Genomic DNA, 14429 nt, shown 5'->3' with positions numbered 1-14429 from the left:
TTACTCGTGATTGTTACTTTCATGAAAGGAATCTATGAAAATAAAGATATGTCTGAAACATATCCTAAGTGGTTTTTTAGCAATATTAATCATTCTGCAGAAATTAAAGAGTTCTACTCATAGAACATAGTCTAAAGTTACAGAGTTTGAGAAGAGAAGTGAAAATAGAACTGGTCCTAGCAGAAGATATAATTCTGAAAATATTAAAACCAATCTGAACCGATCATCTTCTGAATATATAATAACTGGTTTAATACGAATTTTCCTCATTCCAGGATATCAATATCAAATAAAATCAAATCTGTTTTATTACTGAGACAATAATTACATTGTATGTCAAACGTCAATTAATAAGGATATCCTAAAATTTCTTTCATCCATACTATAATACACATTCAGACATACAATCTTTACAATCACACCTCTTTCATTCATCACCAATGCAATCCACTTCGAACAGCGGGGTCAGTCTTCTAATTGGGTGGCCTCCCAGTTGAAAGCCAAAAATCTCATGAAGACACCAAGAAGCATTTTAGGCGAGTCTTAAACGCCTTTGGCGTTGGAGCATCTTTGATTGAATTGGGCAGTCTGTTGAAGAATTGAACACCCGCTTGTGAGGGCAGGCGTTCATAAACCACCGTTCTGTGTCTACCTTTGGTAGTTTGCTCTGCCACATGTCTCATACATGTGTATCTCTTGGCCTCTGGTTAAGTTACATATATTCATACAAAACAGTTGTTTCCAATATGTAGAGACATGGCAGAGTCAATAGCTGCAATTTCTTGAAAACTTGCCTGCACGACTCTAAATTTTATTTTTGCGATGATTCGAATTGCTTTTTTTGGAGTCCTGAAGCTTTTTGTAACTGAGTGTTAGCACAAGCTCCCCAAAGGATCATTCCATAGGCCAGGTGGAGGTATATCAAGCCATAATACACCGTAATTAGTACCTGACTGGCAGTATTTTGCTAAAGAACTCAGAACAAAGATAACTGAGCAGATTTTGGCGCAAACATGATCAATGTGCTCATTCCATGTCAATCCTCGATCAAGGTACATTCCAAGGAATTTTGAAGAGCAGACTTTGTCCACTGTGGAGTCAGCCATCAAGATGGCAGGTCCACACTGGTTGCCCGCAGTGCACAAAGAATATGTTATTGATGCCAATGAGCTGTGATTAAAGTTTGGAGAATACCTCTGTTATAGATATCAATCTTCAGATAAAGAAGTGTTGTAACTCAAGACTGTGATTTTGGTCCTTTAATCTTGTTTATAATTTACATAACACCTCTTCTGAACTGTGACGTCTTGATATTCATGATATTGAAATATTTCTCTATTGATCGCTAGAGTGGCAGACCATGCAGATCTAATTAGTCACTGATTCTGTTAGATGAATGGCTGAAATCAGCTACAAATCTCTGACCCTTGAAAAATACTAATCACTCATTATATTGATGGGATTGAGAGCACTGATTGAGGGAAAGTTTCCTATGCTGATCGAATTGGATGTGTTACACGAGCTTTGACTTCCTGCATAGTCAGCTCCCTGTATTTGATACTTGATGTTCTGTTGTATTCTGTATTGTCATGGTTTATCTGCAGGAAGTAGCTCTAATAGTTTCTTAGTATAACCTTTTTCTTATGAAAATTATGTTTGCTTTACTTATTTTAAATGAAGTTTTCTGGTGATGAGATATACAGGCATTGCAAATCTAGATTGTTTCTGGGGAAACTTTAACAAGGTTTTAAAGAACTTGAAAATAACAGTTGTGAGTTGTGTTTTAACATAACTTGTTATAAGGCTTTATTTTAGTAAGGTGTTGTAATTTTGGCTAGATAATGTTTTTATTAATATTTTTGTAAAACAATCAAACTTGATTTAAAAAATTGGAGTTAGAATAAGAATGAAATTTTGTTTGTGTTTAAATAGTTGCTATTAATTATTATTAAGTAAAATGGCCATATACATTTCAATCATTCTTGTAATTGAATGTTACCCAATTTATATGGTTTTCTCCTCTCATTAAATTTATGATTGTGGAAAACATTGTGAACATTTCAATACTGTTGTAACCAATAACTCTATGTTCATGTTTACAAAACTGTTATAGGTGAGTAAACCAAAAGAAGAACCCTCACCAGAAGAGAAAGCTGAACCAGATAATAAACCGAAAGAAGAAACTCCGCTCCCGCAAGAAAATAAACCCGCCGAGACTAAACCAACAGAGACCGTACCTATCAAAGCTGAGCCGCAAAAGCCAAATGTACCTCCACCAAGGGAGAATCAACCCCCAAACAGAGAAAATCGTGGTGGTCGAGGGGGAGGATACCGTGGTGGAGGCAATCGTGGTGGTCCTCGCGGTGGCCGTGGCGGTTATGGAGGTGGCTACGGTGGTGGTAATCGTGATTATAATAGTATGAACCCGTACACCCGCTTCTTAATGCAAGGTCGTGGTGGTCGTGGAGGATATTATTGAACCATCATTTGTGTTTTACATAGAAGCAAATTATTGCTTATAAGTGTTTTAAATGTTAACTTCTGTAGAATGTAGAAAATATTTTATTTCAGTTTACAGTACCCTTAGCTTTTTACAAGTTCAAGGTCAGCTGTTTTGAAAGTTAGATATTAATATTATCTAGTTTCTTACAACTAGCTGACTTTAATTTTTCACGTCACCCATGTTAGTGCAATGGACACTATTTCCAACACCTTCAGGCCATTAATATAACACTAGTGGATATTACTCAATATTTTTATAGATTTTAAGATCTCGTCATTTGATTTTGTTCCGACTATGTTGGCATTGATAGAATGGTGCGATACTAATTTAAATAACATTTTTTGGTTCTGCTCCAAACAATTGTGTGTTACTTCTCAGTTTTGTAAGAGGATAAAATTAGTTATACATAATTTTTATATTAATAATTATCAATTAATGCATTCGAGGAATGGTGTTTCGTTGATCTTTGCATTGGCTAATCAGTGCTATTTACTTGTCTTTTGTGACTTGTGTGTAGGTAATGTTAATTTTTTTGATGTGTTTCAATAAGATAAATCAACAGAAAAATAATATTTTTAATGTTTGAATAAAAAATTATATGTCGGTAAAATATGTAAATCGTTTTATTTTCTAAAAAAGGAAGAAGAAAAATAGTTCTATGTTTTGGTGTTGATCATTATTATACTTTCACTCTGTTTTAATGACAGTTTGAATTGTAATTTAATAACATTTGATGGAGAAAACATTAACGCCAAATGTATATATATATATATATATATTAGATGAAATATTTGGGTTTTAATGAAATATAATTCAAAGAGAAACTGATTTAGAGGTAATGATGATAGGAACTCACATAAAAAGTATTAGATTCCTATCATAATTTACCTTTTTGAATCAATATATCTCAAATTACATTCAAAATAGAACATAAACGGTGAGAACATTCAAAATATTTTATCGATAGCGTTGGTTTTCGTATTTTTGGTTTGTGATGTTAGACGTCTACATTCATTCTATCTAGTCAACATTAAATTTTGAAATGGTGCGGAAACAAACATCCTAATTTGTTGAAGGAGATTTTATTATTTTCCAGCATTTCAATAATTTCTCCTGTTGATTCCGTAGCATTTTTCAATAGGGTTTTAATATTTTGTTTTTACAGAAGATTTCTTTATAATTATAATTGTTGTGTTTTCAATAAGTGAGAGTTGTTGTACAAAACATTGATAATGTTGCAGTACAGTGGTTTTGTGTTCGCTAATGTAAAGAAATCGGCAGAAGATTTATTAGTGATTTTACAGTTACATATGAATTGCATTTTTGCTTTGGATTGTAGAAATGGACTTGAATTTTATTGTTTTCAGCTGAGATTCAACTTGTAGTTAGATTTTATTTAGTAAAACAATTGTCTAGTTCTTGTCCATGTGTAATAAAAAAATGAAGCCTGCATTGGTTGTTTTGGATTTTATTATCTGATATGTACAAAGGTCACTCTAAAATAATGAAAGTGTACTCCAATTAAGTAAGAAGCAATGGCTTATATAAGGTAAATAGTATATACCTTCAGCAACAATTGCAATCAACCTCGTTACCAATTCTGGAATTCTTTATTCCACTAGTTATGGCTCTCAGACCATTTGCACATGCATATATTATATGTTGATGGACACAGCAGATGCATAATTCTAAATTTATTTTATCTTTATTTAAATTTGATATGGTTGCACATATATATGTCTGAAGGATTTAGTGATCCAACCAGTTTTAAATTAAAATGTATCAAAGCAAAAGCCATTTTATTTGTAAAAATCTATATCTGAACTATAATTTAATGAGGAGCAAAATTCTTATCTCTTACATCATTGCAATAACTTTTGTTCTTTTCATATTTTCATTATCTTTTCACATATAATTTCACATTAGTGCAAGGTTGAAGTTATGTTTTGTTTAACACTAATGTGGGACCGTTTGAGGACACATTATATTGAGCTAGGTCTTAGGCTATTGATTTCACCGAGTGTGAGTTGCTGCTTATATACCAGTTCTTCAAAGGTGATAAAGATCAACCTTTTAGTTGTCAGTGCAAGTGTAATGTACCATTTGCGATCAAAAGCTTTAATTTTATCTTGATTCTTTTTAGAAAAACTTGCGTCACTTGTCTCATTAACCTTTGCCAAATATTACTATAAGCCAAGAAAAAATTCCTAAGTGATGGCCAAGCAAGTTCAAATTGGTGACCCTTCTGTTATCAGTTGGACACTTTAAACCATCGAGCATTTGAGTGGGAAATTGTACACTCACACTGAACATAATATATTTTTCATCTTTCTATATACAATGGTTTTAATATATCCCCCTTATTAGTGTGTTGAAAAAGTAGAACCATGTACAGTTCTGTTTTAAGTATAATAATATTTCACTACCTCTTGATTCTAATATTTATTTTGTTACGTAGTTGTTTTAGCTAATAACGCATCAAATTCTGGATAATACAGCATGGTCCTTGTATACAGTGTGGGCTGGTTTACTGTTTTAATATTTGTAAAACAGTAAACCCTAAAGTAGTCTCCCTCTCAACTGACCATGACGGTACGGGGCATCGGTCGGTAACTTAAGAGTCAGTTGAACTGACAATCACATAAAACAATCTCAAAAAGGTCAAAACCATTGATTTTTTAATTGATTATATAAAAATACAATATAAGTTATTTTATTTATGAACAAGTGTAGTATAATAATAATAATAATCATTTACTTACTTAGACGTCATTCAATATTCCTGGTGCTGTAACTTGCAAAGAGGATAACAAAATATTAACAATTTTAAAACAGACGTTTATTGATTTGTCTGTTGCCGACAGTCCGTTGTTGACACCGTGAAGTTCAAGTCTTATCATATCTTCTTTGAAAGAGTCGTTTAATATGACAGGTGGTTGATACGATGGCGATTAAGATGGAGTCACGATTAAGATGGAGTCTGTTGTAATATATAATATTACAATTTTAAATTATAAGTACAACCTCATTCATTTGTATTTGGGGGAGGAGGGTGTTACTCTTGGGGTACATGGTATATTAGAAAGAAAGAGTACGTAATTGACAAATCATGGGTCAGATGTGGAATAGGTTGACGTTCACATAACTAGAAAATTGAACGAAGAACATGATGAAAGGAGTGTTCAAGTATTATATGTGAAATAAATTTCGTCAAGTACTACAGTTACACCTAATCCAAACATTTCTATGAACTACGCACCTGTATATGCTCTGGTCTGGTGAAACTTATTTAAAGCAGGGATATTCGTTTTTCAGATTGTCTTGTCATTTTAAATATCAACCAAGGTAGCCTGAGTAGCTGCTGTTATTTAATGGATGAAGATTTCCACCAAATATAGTTTAATAAGTCCGGTTTGGCCGTAGTTTTTGCTTGCTCCTTTTTATAATTTTTAGCATGAAATATATTTAAATGTGAAGATAATCTTGTGGACTATTCAATAATTATTGTCAAAAACTGCATCGTAATAAGCTCCCAGAGTACAGACCAACTAAATGGTTAAACTAGTTCAGAAATGTACAGGTAAGAAAAGTGGTACAGAAATATCGTAGATTCAGATAGATAAAAATAAACAACAATGTCCACATCCTGTCTAGCTGTTCTGAGCATACTGATGCCAAACTTAAGTATGTACATCATTGCAGGATTGTACATGGAAACAAACAGACAGACTTTCTGATATGAATTTAGTCAATAGTATAGTAGTTTAATATCTACACTCTTATAAAAAATATCCATTCTTCACTATATATACAAATCTGCTATCAATAGAAATCAACATATTTATTTTAAACCAAAATAATTACTTAAAATTGCTTTGATATAAATTAAAAAGGGAGTTTAAAATAAAAATGAAATAGTAACATAGCTAGAGTATCACTTATTACTGTTTACTTGAAATCTGTAAATTGAATGAACCTTATTTTGTGTAAGTTATATTCTCAGCAGAAATGGATCTTTGTAAATGTTCTATTTGAGTTGAAGCTGTAAATAATACTTCTGTCGTTCTGTATTAATTCTACTGGCAAACAGTTATATTAATGTCTTCGCTCGGGTGGTCTGTGTACAACAGCGTCCTGATGTTTATATTTCCTTCATCTCCAACATTCTTCACTAATGTGTTTTAATTGGTTTAGTTTGGATGATTTACCTCTTCAACACAACTTTTCAGAAATACCTTATTGGCGTCATGTTGGATGTATGGAATTATTTTGTGTAAACAAATTAAAGGCTCAATTTGCCTTTATTTATAGGCAATTTTTCCAAGTAAAAAAAGTTTTTTACAAATTGTTTCATGATTTTATTTAAAATGTTACATGCTGATTGAATATTTTAACTTTAGTTTTCACGAGTCTAAAGAGAGATAGCTAATATAATGATAGATGATGTTTTCACTGATAATGGTTAAATGAACTTGTAAATATATAAATAAATAAATACTCAATATTTATTTACCAAGACTCACTCATACATAGAGACACTATATTATTTGTAAAATAAAGTATAAATACAATATTCTTTAGAGAGTTGCAAATACCCAATTGATTAAACTGATGAAATTAAAATTGTAACTTAATTCATAGACTGTTTATACAGTGATTTTAAAATTGAAACAATTTATCATGTTTGTAATGTACTTTTAACGACTTGCAAACAAATCTAAACGGTTTCTTATCTAAGACTTACATTAACTTAAATACAAAACTAATTTAATAAATAGTAATTTAAATAAATAATAATTCAAATAAATAATCTAATGTTTAAGTTTGTTACAAGTCCACAGAAATAGCAAATATCATAAATGGAAAAATGATTCAATTACCTAGCACCTGTACGGGTTTAGAATTGTGTTATGGAAATCTTTAGGTTTTCTGCTTTGGTAGACAGCTATAAACTAACCACATCTGACTGTGAGGAAATCTCACAACACTTCGACTGCTCTGGAAGCCTACAATGTTCTCTAACCGTATTTAACTTACTTTACCTTATAATGAAAAATTTTACAAATATGTCCCTATCGCTTATAAATAATAATATAACAACATTCAACCTATTCTACAATCACGCATCACTTAAATAAATAACAACACTGACTGAAGATGACACGAGGACGAGGTGTGAAGACGTGGGGACAGTGGCATGAGTAGCGGTCACAGTTCTTTCTTGTACAGTATTCGTAATCGTAAGCGCAATAAATAATTTTAAAAGAACGGGTCAGACGGAAAGGTGAAAGAAAGGAGAGTGCGAGATCGTAGGGCGAGCGAAGGGTGGGTGACGCTAAACTAGACCTCGTTGCAAGTGAGGTACAGTTGTCGACAATCGTCTCCGCTTCGGCCTCGGCGACCTGCCTCGTAGAAGGAATCGAAAGGTGAATCACTGGTCCTCTGCAGTAAGAAGCTGGCAGCATATCTGTATGAAACGTAATCTGTTAATATTCTGATTATAGCGTGGAAACAAATGTGAGACTTCTGTTTCTAAGCAAATTGGAATAGATTGTGCAACTAAAGTCCTGGAATGGCTAAACATTTTTAAGGTTAAGTTATGAAAGTAAAACTTAAAACTCTTCATCATCGTAACCTCAAAAATCCCATTCTTCTTACATTATGTAGGATATTTTATAGCCAATAACTTGTGTCATAATAAAATCTTAAATGAGCAATTACAATTATTTTAACAAATGTAATTTAGATAACATTAAATAATGATTGCAGTTCTTGAAAATGTTTAAATATTTGACACTAAGCCTTATAGTTTTATAAAACAAATCAATTCAGAGTTATTTCAGGATATATAGAGTTCAATAATGGTATGTCATATGGCTTTCTTAAAAATACATTTTTTAACCTAATATCTCCCTCAATTCTCTAAAACTTATAAAATTTGTTTAGATGATTCTCACTTGTAATACTTTATTTGTTTTCTGAGCTGTTCAATGTTTTTTTTTCTGTTCATGCCATTGAAATGTTCATTTCCGAGACCTTTTCAAGTAATATATAACTTGACCTACAATTCCAATGAAGATTTTTCTTTCACAGATTTCTCATGGTGTATCAGTCTATTTGAGGAGGTAAAGGTCCTATATGACACAAAAATTGGGAACTCCAGGCTACTATTGGATTTGTGATCATTGGTTTTGATTTGAAACAAAGGAAGTTGTTGCAGAGGTAAATAATTAATTACTTTAAATCTTGAACAGTTCCATATTCCAACAAAACTGGAGAACTTTTGTGGTTTAGTAATAAATATTTTTCAGAATTTGTTGTAATAAATTCAATACTTGTGAAATTGTAGTGGTTTCTTTTTTATTGTATGACTAATAGACAGTGAAACTCTTGTTATTCTCAATCGTAAGGTTTTAGTTATAAACAGTAAATGCGGTTCTGTATTGTCCAGCTTATCCCCAAAATGTGGTTTTATATATATATATATATATATATATATATATATATATATATATTATTTAGTTACGGTGGCTGTGAGTTACAAATTTAGATTGCAAATTAGAATACAACTTACGTTCCCAGCTGGCAGTAAATGGTGCTGGAACCATTCATGGATGAGGAACATTCGTTGTTGGCCTCGCAGATGTACTTTTGGTGGCAGTTGTCATCTGTCGTTTTCATTGTCCTCATGTACCCCTGGAAAATTGACATACAGCAATAAGTTTTCTTAAAACAAATTTTTCTCTAAGTTTTATATCACTAACTTTAACAGTACCTCATAGTTTTGAAACAGTCATTGCATACCAGTGTTTTACATGCTTGATACATGATTTGTGTCTGAGCTATGTAGTTTTCTTTTAATTCTAATGTTGTATTGTGGAACCTTGGTCGCTGAATCCTCAATGGAAAAAACTCCTTGACCCCTTAATTTTTGAATTTGTGTGTATTTCTGATAACATTCTAAATCAAAGAAAAATTGGTAATTCAGCATAATTTATTAATTGTTTAATACAGCTTATTGTATAAGACATTTTTGTTATATTCCAGATAAAATTACAATGACATAACTATTAATGATTAACTTGTACACAATGAACACCTTACAAGTCCAATCTTCTGCAGATATAATAAACCTTTAAAAGCCTAATTTATTTAAGAAGTGACGATTCCGATATAAATGGTTTAGACCAACAACATTCTTACTTCAAAGTAAAATCCTCCGTAATAAAAGAATTTCATTCTACTTAATTTTTGTATTTCAAACCTAATGATTTTAAAATTTCTATTTGTAACATTGTATTTTTTTTTATCCTAATAAAATATTTTTTGTTGTTGGGATTCCACTGTTGTGTTTTACAACATTTCATGAAAGAGATTCTAACTGACCAGTCAGTATTGTCGAGTCAGTACTGGCTTGGCCGACTGTAAATAGTGGCAAGTTTGTACCTTGAGAATAGTTATACTGGCGACTGCTGCCTCTGAGACTGAATCTTTCTTGCCGATGGATCGAGCAGCCAAGGACCTGTGGCTGAATGAAGTCTTGAGAGCGTCAAGCAAGTTCACTACAATATTGATGAACTGTAAACCAAAACATGCACTTCAAACTGGACACTCTTTTTCAAATGCAAAATTATTAAAAGAAGTACAAAATACAAAATTCCTTGATGCATATGAAACAATTTTTATAAAAAAGAACCAAAATAATCTGGTAAACAACGAACCTGGACCTTTTCAAAATTCACCGTTATTTTATTTGATTTAACTAAATATAAACTTTATTTTTATATATACATATAACATACTGTGCTGTCATAGAATATTACCTCTTTGTATTTTTAATGACATATGTTTTTATTTAGTACAAAATTGTTTATGTTACTATTGTTATTATTACTTTTCATTCAGTTGTGTGAGTCCGAAGATGTACTCATTGAGTACGAAAGGCCTCACAAAAATAAAAAACTTTATGTTATTGGAGAGTTTGTTTGAATTAATATATCATTTCCAATAAGGCAAGAGCTTCAAGAATGTATTGTTAATATAGTTACATGGAAAATTTTGTCGAGGCTGTGGAGAGCATTTTTAGGTGTTAAACTAAAACTGATAGCTCTCCACAGGAAGGCTTGAATATCTTAAGTTTCTAATTTGTGTTAGCAAAGTTTTTAAACAACAAATTTCTCCCCTGATCAAATTAATCCATTCAGTTGGTTAAATAATTTAAGATAATTTCCATGAATAATCTTCAGAAGTTTTCCAAAGTCATTTGTTTCAACAATCTGTAATAGTTTTCCATTTTTATTTCGGATCTTCTGGGCACAAATTGTGTTAAACACAGCTAACACAATTAAAATATTGAAATGTTTCGACCTCCCTGAGAAGAAATATTTTCAGTCAATTAATGTCAAACAAAAACTGACAGAGCCAGTAATTCATATCTCTTTATAAGGGTGAGTGAAGACATGGAGCTCAACCAATCAGCAATAAACATAGGTTGCCTGCCTTTTAATAATCTGATGCTGTTTTCTTTATTTTGTGGCCTCACAGTTGCGTGCTCTGTTTACTTATCATTTTAAGTTTCCTCCAATTTTCAAAATCCGTTTGCTACATGAATGACTATCAATTTGGATTATGAAATTTCGACTTCTGTTCTTGTATGAAATCTATTTTGACAAGAATGATGTAAACTATATTATATTGAAGTGTATACTGAATTTTAAATTTTTCACTAAAGTTTTATGTACAATAAAAGATTAAACTATTGGAATTCATGTGAATTAAATGATTGAAATAATTACTCAACACTTTTAAACGTGTTTAAAAATAAAAAGAATTATTATTTACAAATACTTTGTAGTATATAATTGGGTTAAAGTGCCCTGCACAATTAGGAAGCAATAAATCAATTTGATTATACCTTAAATATATTCCCATTACAAAGTAGAAAATTTAATTTTAAATTTCTTACATTATTATAGTTAGATTTAAAATGGTTGTAACATTGAAATAAAACAACAAAAATAAAAAGTTCCCAAAGAATAGAACCATCCATGATAAAATGTGTTATCTCTCCCTTATTCACAAGATTATCTTAAAAGTATCCAGAACTCCCAAACTGTCTAATTCTATTAAAAAATACCCTTCTCTGGGGTAATGTATGAATGTACAAGAAGTGGACTCACCACAAGGTGAAGCAAAGTCAAAGCGTAAGGAATGTGCATGCTGACTCACCTCCCCAGCCTGTTTAGCCATAGTCGCCACTTGATCAGGATCCTTCGAGCCAATCACTGCTGATAGTACCGCAGCCAGGATACCCTAGCCACCACAACCAACCTTAACCTCCTCAGTCTACCCACTACGACAGTGTTGAAGACTCCAACCACACCTGACCCTGCCTGCCCTCTTATTTTTGGTTCTCTTTTTAAGATTTTATAATACACAACTAATAAATGTTTAGCGTTTCATGTAAATTTAAATAAACGTTAAATGATGATGCAAGAAATGTTTTTAATCCAAATAACCAATAAAAATATTTAAAAAACTGAAAAGCATTTTTTTGTGATTAAATTGAATCTTTAAAATAAGACATCTTCCATGATTTTATCATATAAAATATGAGTGTAAAAGTGAGGTTTAACATTATTCTTAAGAATCTAAAATCAAGATGGCTGCCAGTATAGTCACATTTAAGACGTATCTGGCAGTGATAACCAAAAGTAAAACTTTTTTTATCATTTCACAAACAGTTTGGTATGATTTTGGATTTTAGGGAATTATTTACAAATTTAATATTCCCTCAAATGAATCAAATCAATAGCAATTTCTCAGTAAATATACTTTACCTTTATAACAATTTCATTTTTAAAATGAATTTCATACTGCAAGAATGAATTAGAATTTTATTAAGCATTTTATACAGTAATCCCCAAGACATGCTGTAGAAAATTAGACAACTCCCCTTGAATATACTCACCAATAAGGTTGAATAAGGATCAGATGCTCATTTTGGCATGCAATACATTCATAATAATAATTATTATTATTACAAATTGCAGACTATTCCAGGTGTGGTTGGCTATGACTATATCAGTTTTAAATCTAAAAGCGTATTTAACAGCAGAGAACATACTTTCTAAAGTAACTGAAGAAAATTACTTTCAAACAGGACTTCTGAAAGAAGTTGAAGTAAAGTTTACAAGTTAAAATAAATATAAATTACCAAATTAGATTTTTAATGGAGAATAATTTTGTCATTCTAAGCTTAAAGTTCTAGTTTGTGGGTTCAGACTAATTATTTATATCAAACAATACATGAATAAATTAAAATTTGTATGTCATTTTAAGACTGTCTAGAGTTTTGTACTTCTTCCTGTGTATTCCTTGACCACTCTAAAGCCTTCTTGTTAAATTATTAATCAATATTAAGAAACCAGATTTTCAGATCTTAAAAGATGTCATTTTTTGTGAATTAAAATTAAACTTTTCAAAATGTTTTAGTTTGCTCATCAAACAGAGACAATTTCACACAATCCTATAACTTCATCACCACACCATGATGTTTCACCTACCACAACTTGGTATGAATAAGGTTGTGTTATTAAGACAAATTTATGTGTTTTTAAGGGGATTCTTTCTACGCCATGGCATTCTAATCTAAGAGAAGACGGTTCAAACCCATTTGCAAATGTTTATGACCTTCCTAAGAATTAAACTCATGATCTCTTGGGTATTAAGCTGCACTCTTATCCCTAAGCTGTGGTAAAAATTTGACGTTTGTTATCAATGTATGTAGTAGAAATCCGTAATAACATTTAAATATATATTTTTTATAGATGAATCGCCGATAATTTACATTAATTAAAAAATATAGTAGGTTTACTTTGTTTTGTGGATAGTTAATGAGGTGAGTGACCATTTTAATGTCCTTTTGAATAAATAATATTTACCAAAAATGGTTGCAATGGTGATATTTTACCCTTGATTATGAAACCTTCTGAAGGAGCAAAAAATTAAGACTTTTCAATTTAAAATTGATAATCTCTACATAGCTTTCCCTTGGTTGTTGCTTAATTTAAGCACAATATTTCTACCTTTAAGCCCACAATATATTCTGCATATTTGTTCATAAACTAGTTCTGAGATTTACACCTTTATGTGGGTTGTCTTTGTGATTTTATTGTAGCCCCAAAAGTTCTTGTTCTAAAGGAATCCTTGCTGATGATATGATATCTTCAAAAGTACAAGTGCCTGCTTCATTTCAATTCTAGAAATCTTTATTCATTGAAACCACATTTCCCAATATCTGTTCTAAATTTGCAAGCTTTAAAATTAAAGAACAAATCGGCATTATCAGCAGGAATGGAAAATTTTTAGCTCTTTCAAATTACATTGTGGGAATAGGTTTGTGAATATTCGGAAGAAGAAAAATTGGGTTATGTAAATTGGTGACTTCCACCTATATCACTATTATTTGTATCATAACACAAATCAAATAGTTATTCACAGTTTCTTAGCAATTTAGAAATATATGGGATTCCAATAAAAATTACATCTTTCAACTTTGGAGATGAAACAGAGTTATCACCTCTACCTTTGGAGGTTCCACAATGAAGACATTAGAAAGCTCTAGAAAAACCAGGAAGAGTTTTACTCTGGACAGTAACTTAGTAAAGTAATCTTATAAACTCACGAAAAGGATTGCCACATGATATAACAACTGTGGCATATTAAAACTTATTAACATTTTTCGTGCGTTGAGGATAATTCCTGACAACTTAAAAAACAAGGGTTATATTGTCCCTGAAAGACAAACATCTATGCTCATAGCAAAATGATACGTATATTCCTATAAAATATTTGAGTGATTTAAGAAATATCTTATAATTTAATGCAATAAAAAATATACAGGATTTGTGAAGAATCAGTTCGA

General features: G+C 31.3%; 2 protein-coding genes across 5 annotated transcripts in view; one reads left to right on the top strand and one right to left on the bottom strand.

Annotated features, from left to right (window-relative positions):
- Positions 1 to 3955, top strand: part of LOC124357154 (YLP motif-containing protein 1-like) — a 101053-nt gene extending 97098 nt beyond the window's left edge. For all 3 annotated transcript variants that reach the window (XM_046808658.1, XM_046808656.1, XM_046808660.1), the window contains one exon: positions 2114 to 3955. In XM_046808658.1, the coding sequence (XP_046664614.1) occupies positions 2114 to 2479 (366 nt within the window). In that variant the 3' untranslated portion in view covers positions 2480 to 3955. The remainder of the gene's footprint in view (positions 1 to 2113) is intronic.
- A 3031-nt stretch (positions 3956 to 6986) lies between these two features.
- LOC124357155 overlaps positions 6987 to 14429 on the bottom strand; it is a 36876-nt gene continuing 29433 nt past the window's right edge. The window contains exons 5-8 of one of the 2 annotated variants that reach the window (XM_046808662.1): positions 11732 to 11815; positions 9950 to 10081; positions 9078 to 9199; positions 6987 to 7970 (exon numbers count right to left, since the gene is read on the bottom strand). In XM_046808662.1, coding sequence (XP_046664618.1) covers positions 7844 to 7970; positions 9078 to 9199; positions 9950 to 10081; positions 11732 to 11815 — 465 coding nt within the window. In that variant the 3' untranslated portion in view covers positions 6987 to 7843. The remainder of the gene's footprint in view (positions 7971 to 9077; positions 9200 to 9949; positions 10082 to 11731; positions 11816 to 14429) is intronic. The other variant, XM_046808663.1, reaches the window with a different exon arrangement.

The sequence above is a fragment of the Homalodisca vitripennis genome, chromosome 3 (genome assembly GCF_021130785.1).
Source record: "Homalodisca vitripennis isolate AUS2020 chromosome 3, UT_GWSS_2.1, whole genome shotgun sequence".
Taxonomy (NCBI): Eukaryota; Metazoa; Arthropoda; class Insecta; order Hemiptera; family Cicadellidae; genus Homalodisca; species Homalodisca vitripennis.
This window is presented reverse-complemented; position numbering and strand designations above follow the sequence as displayed.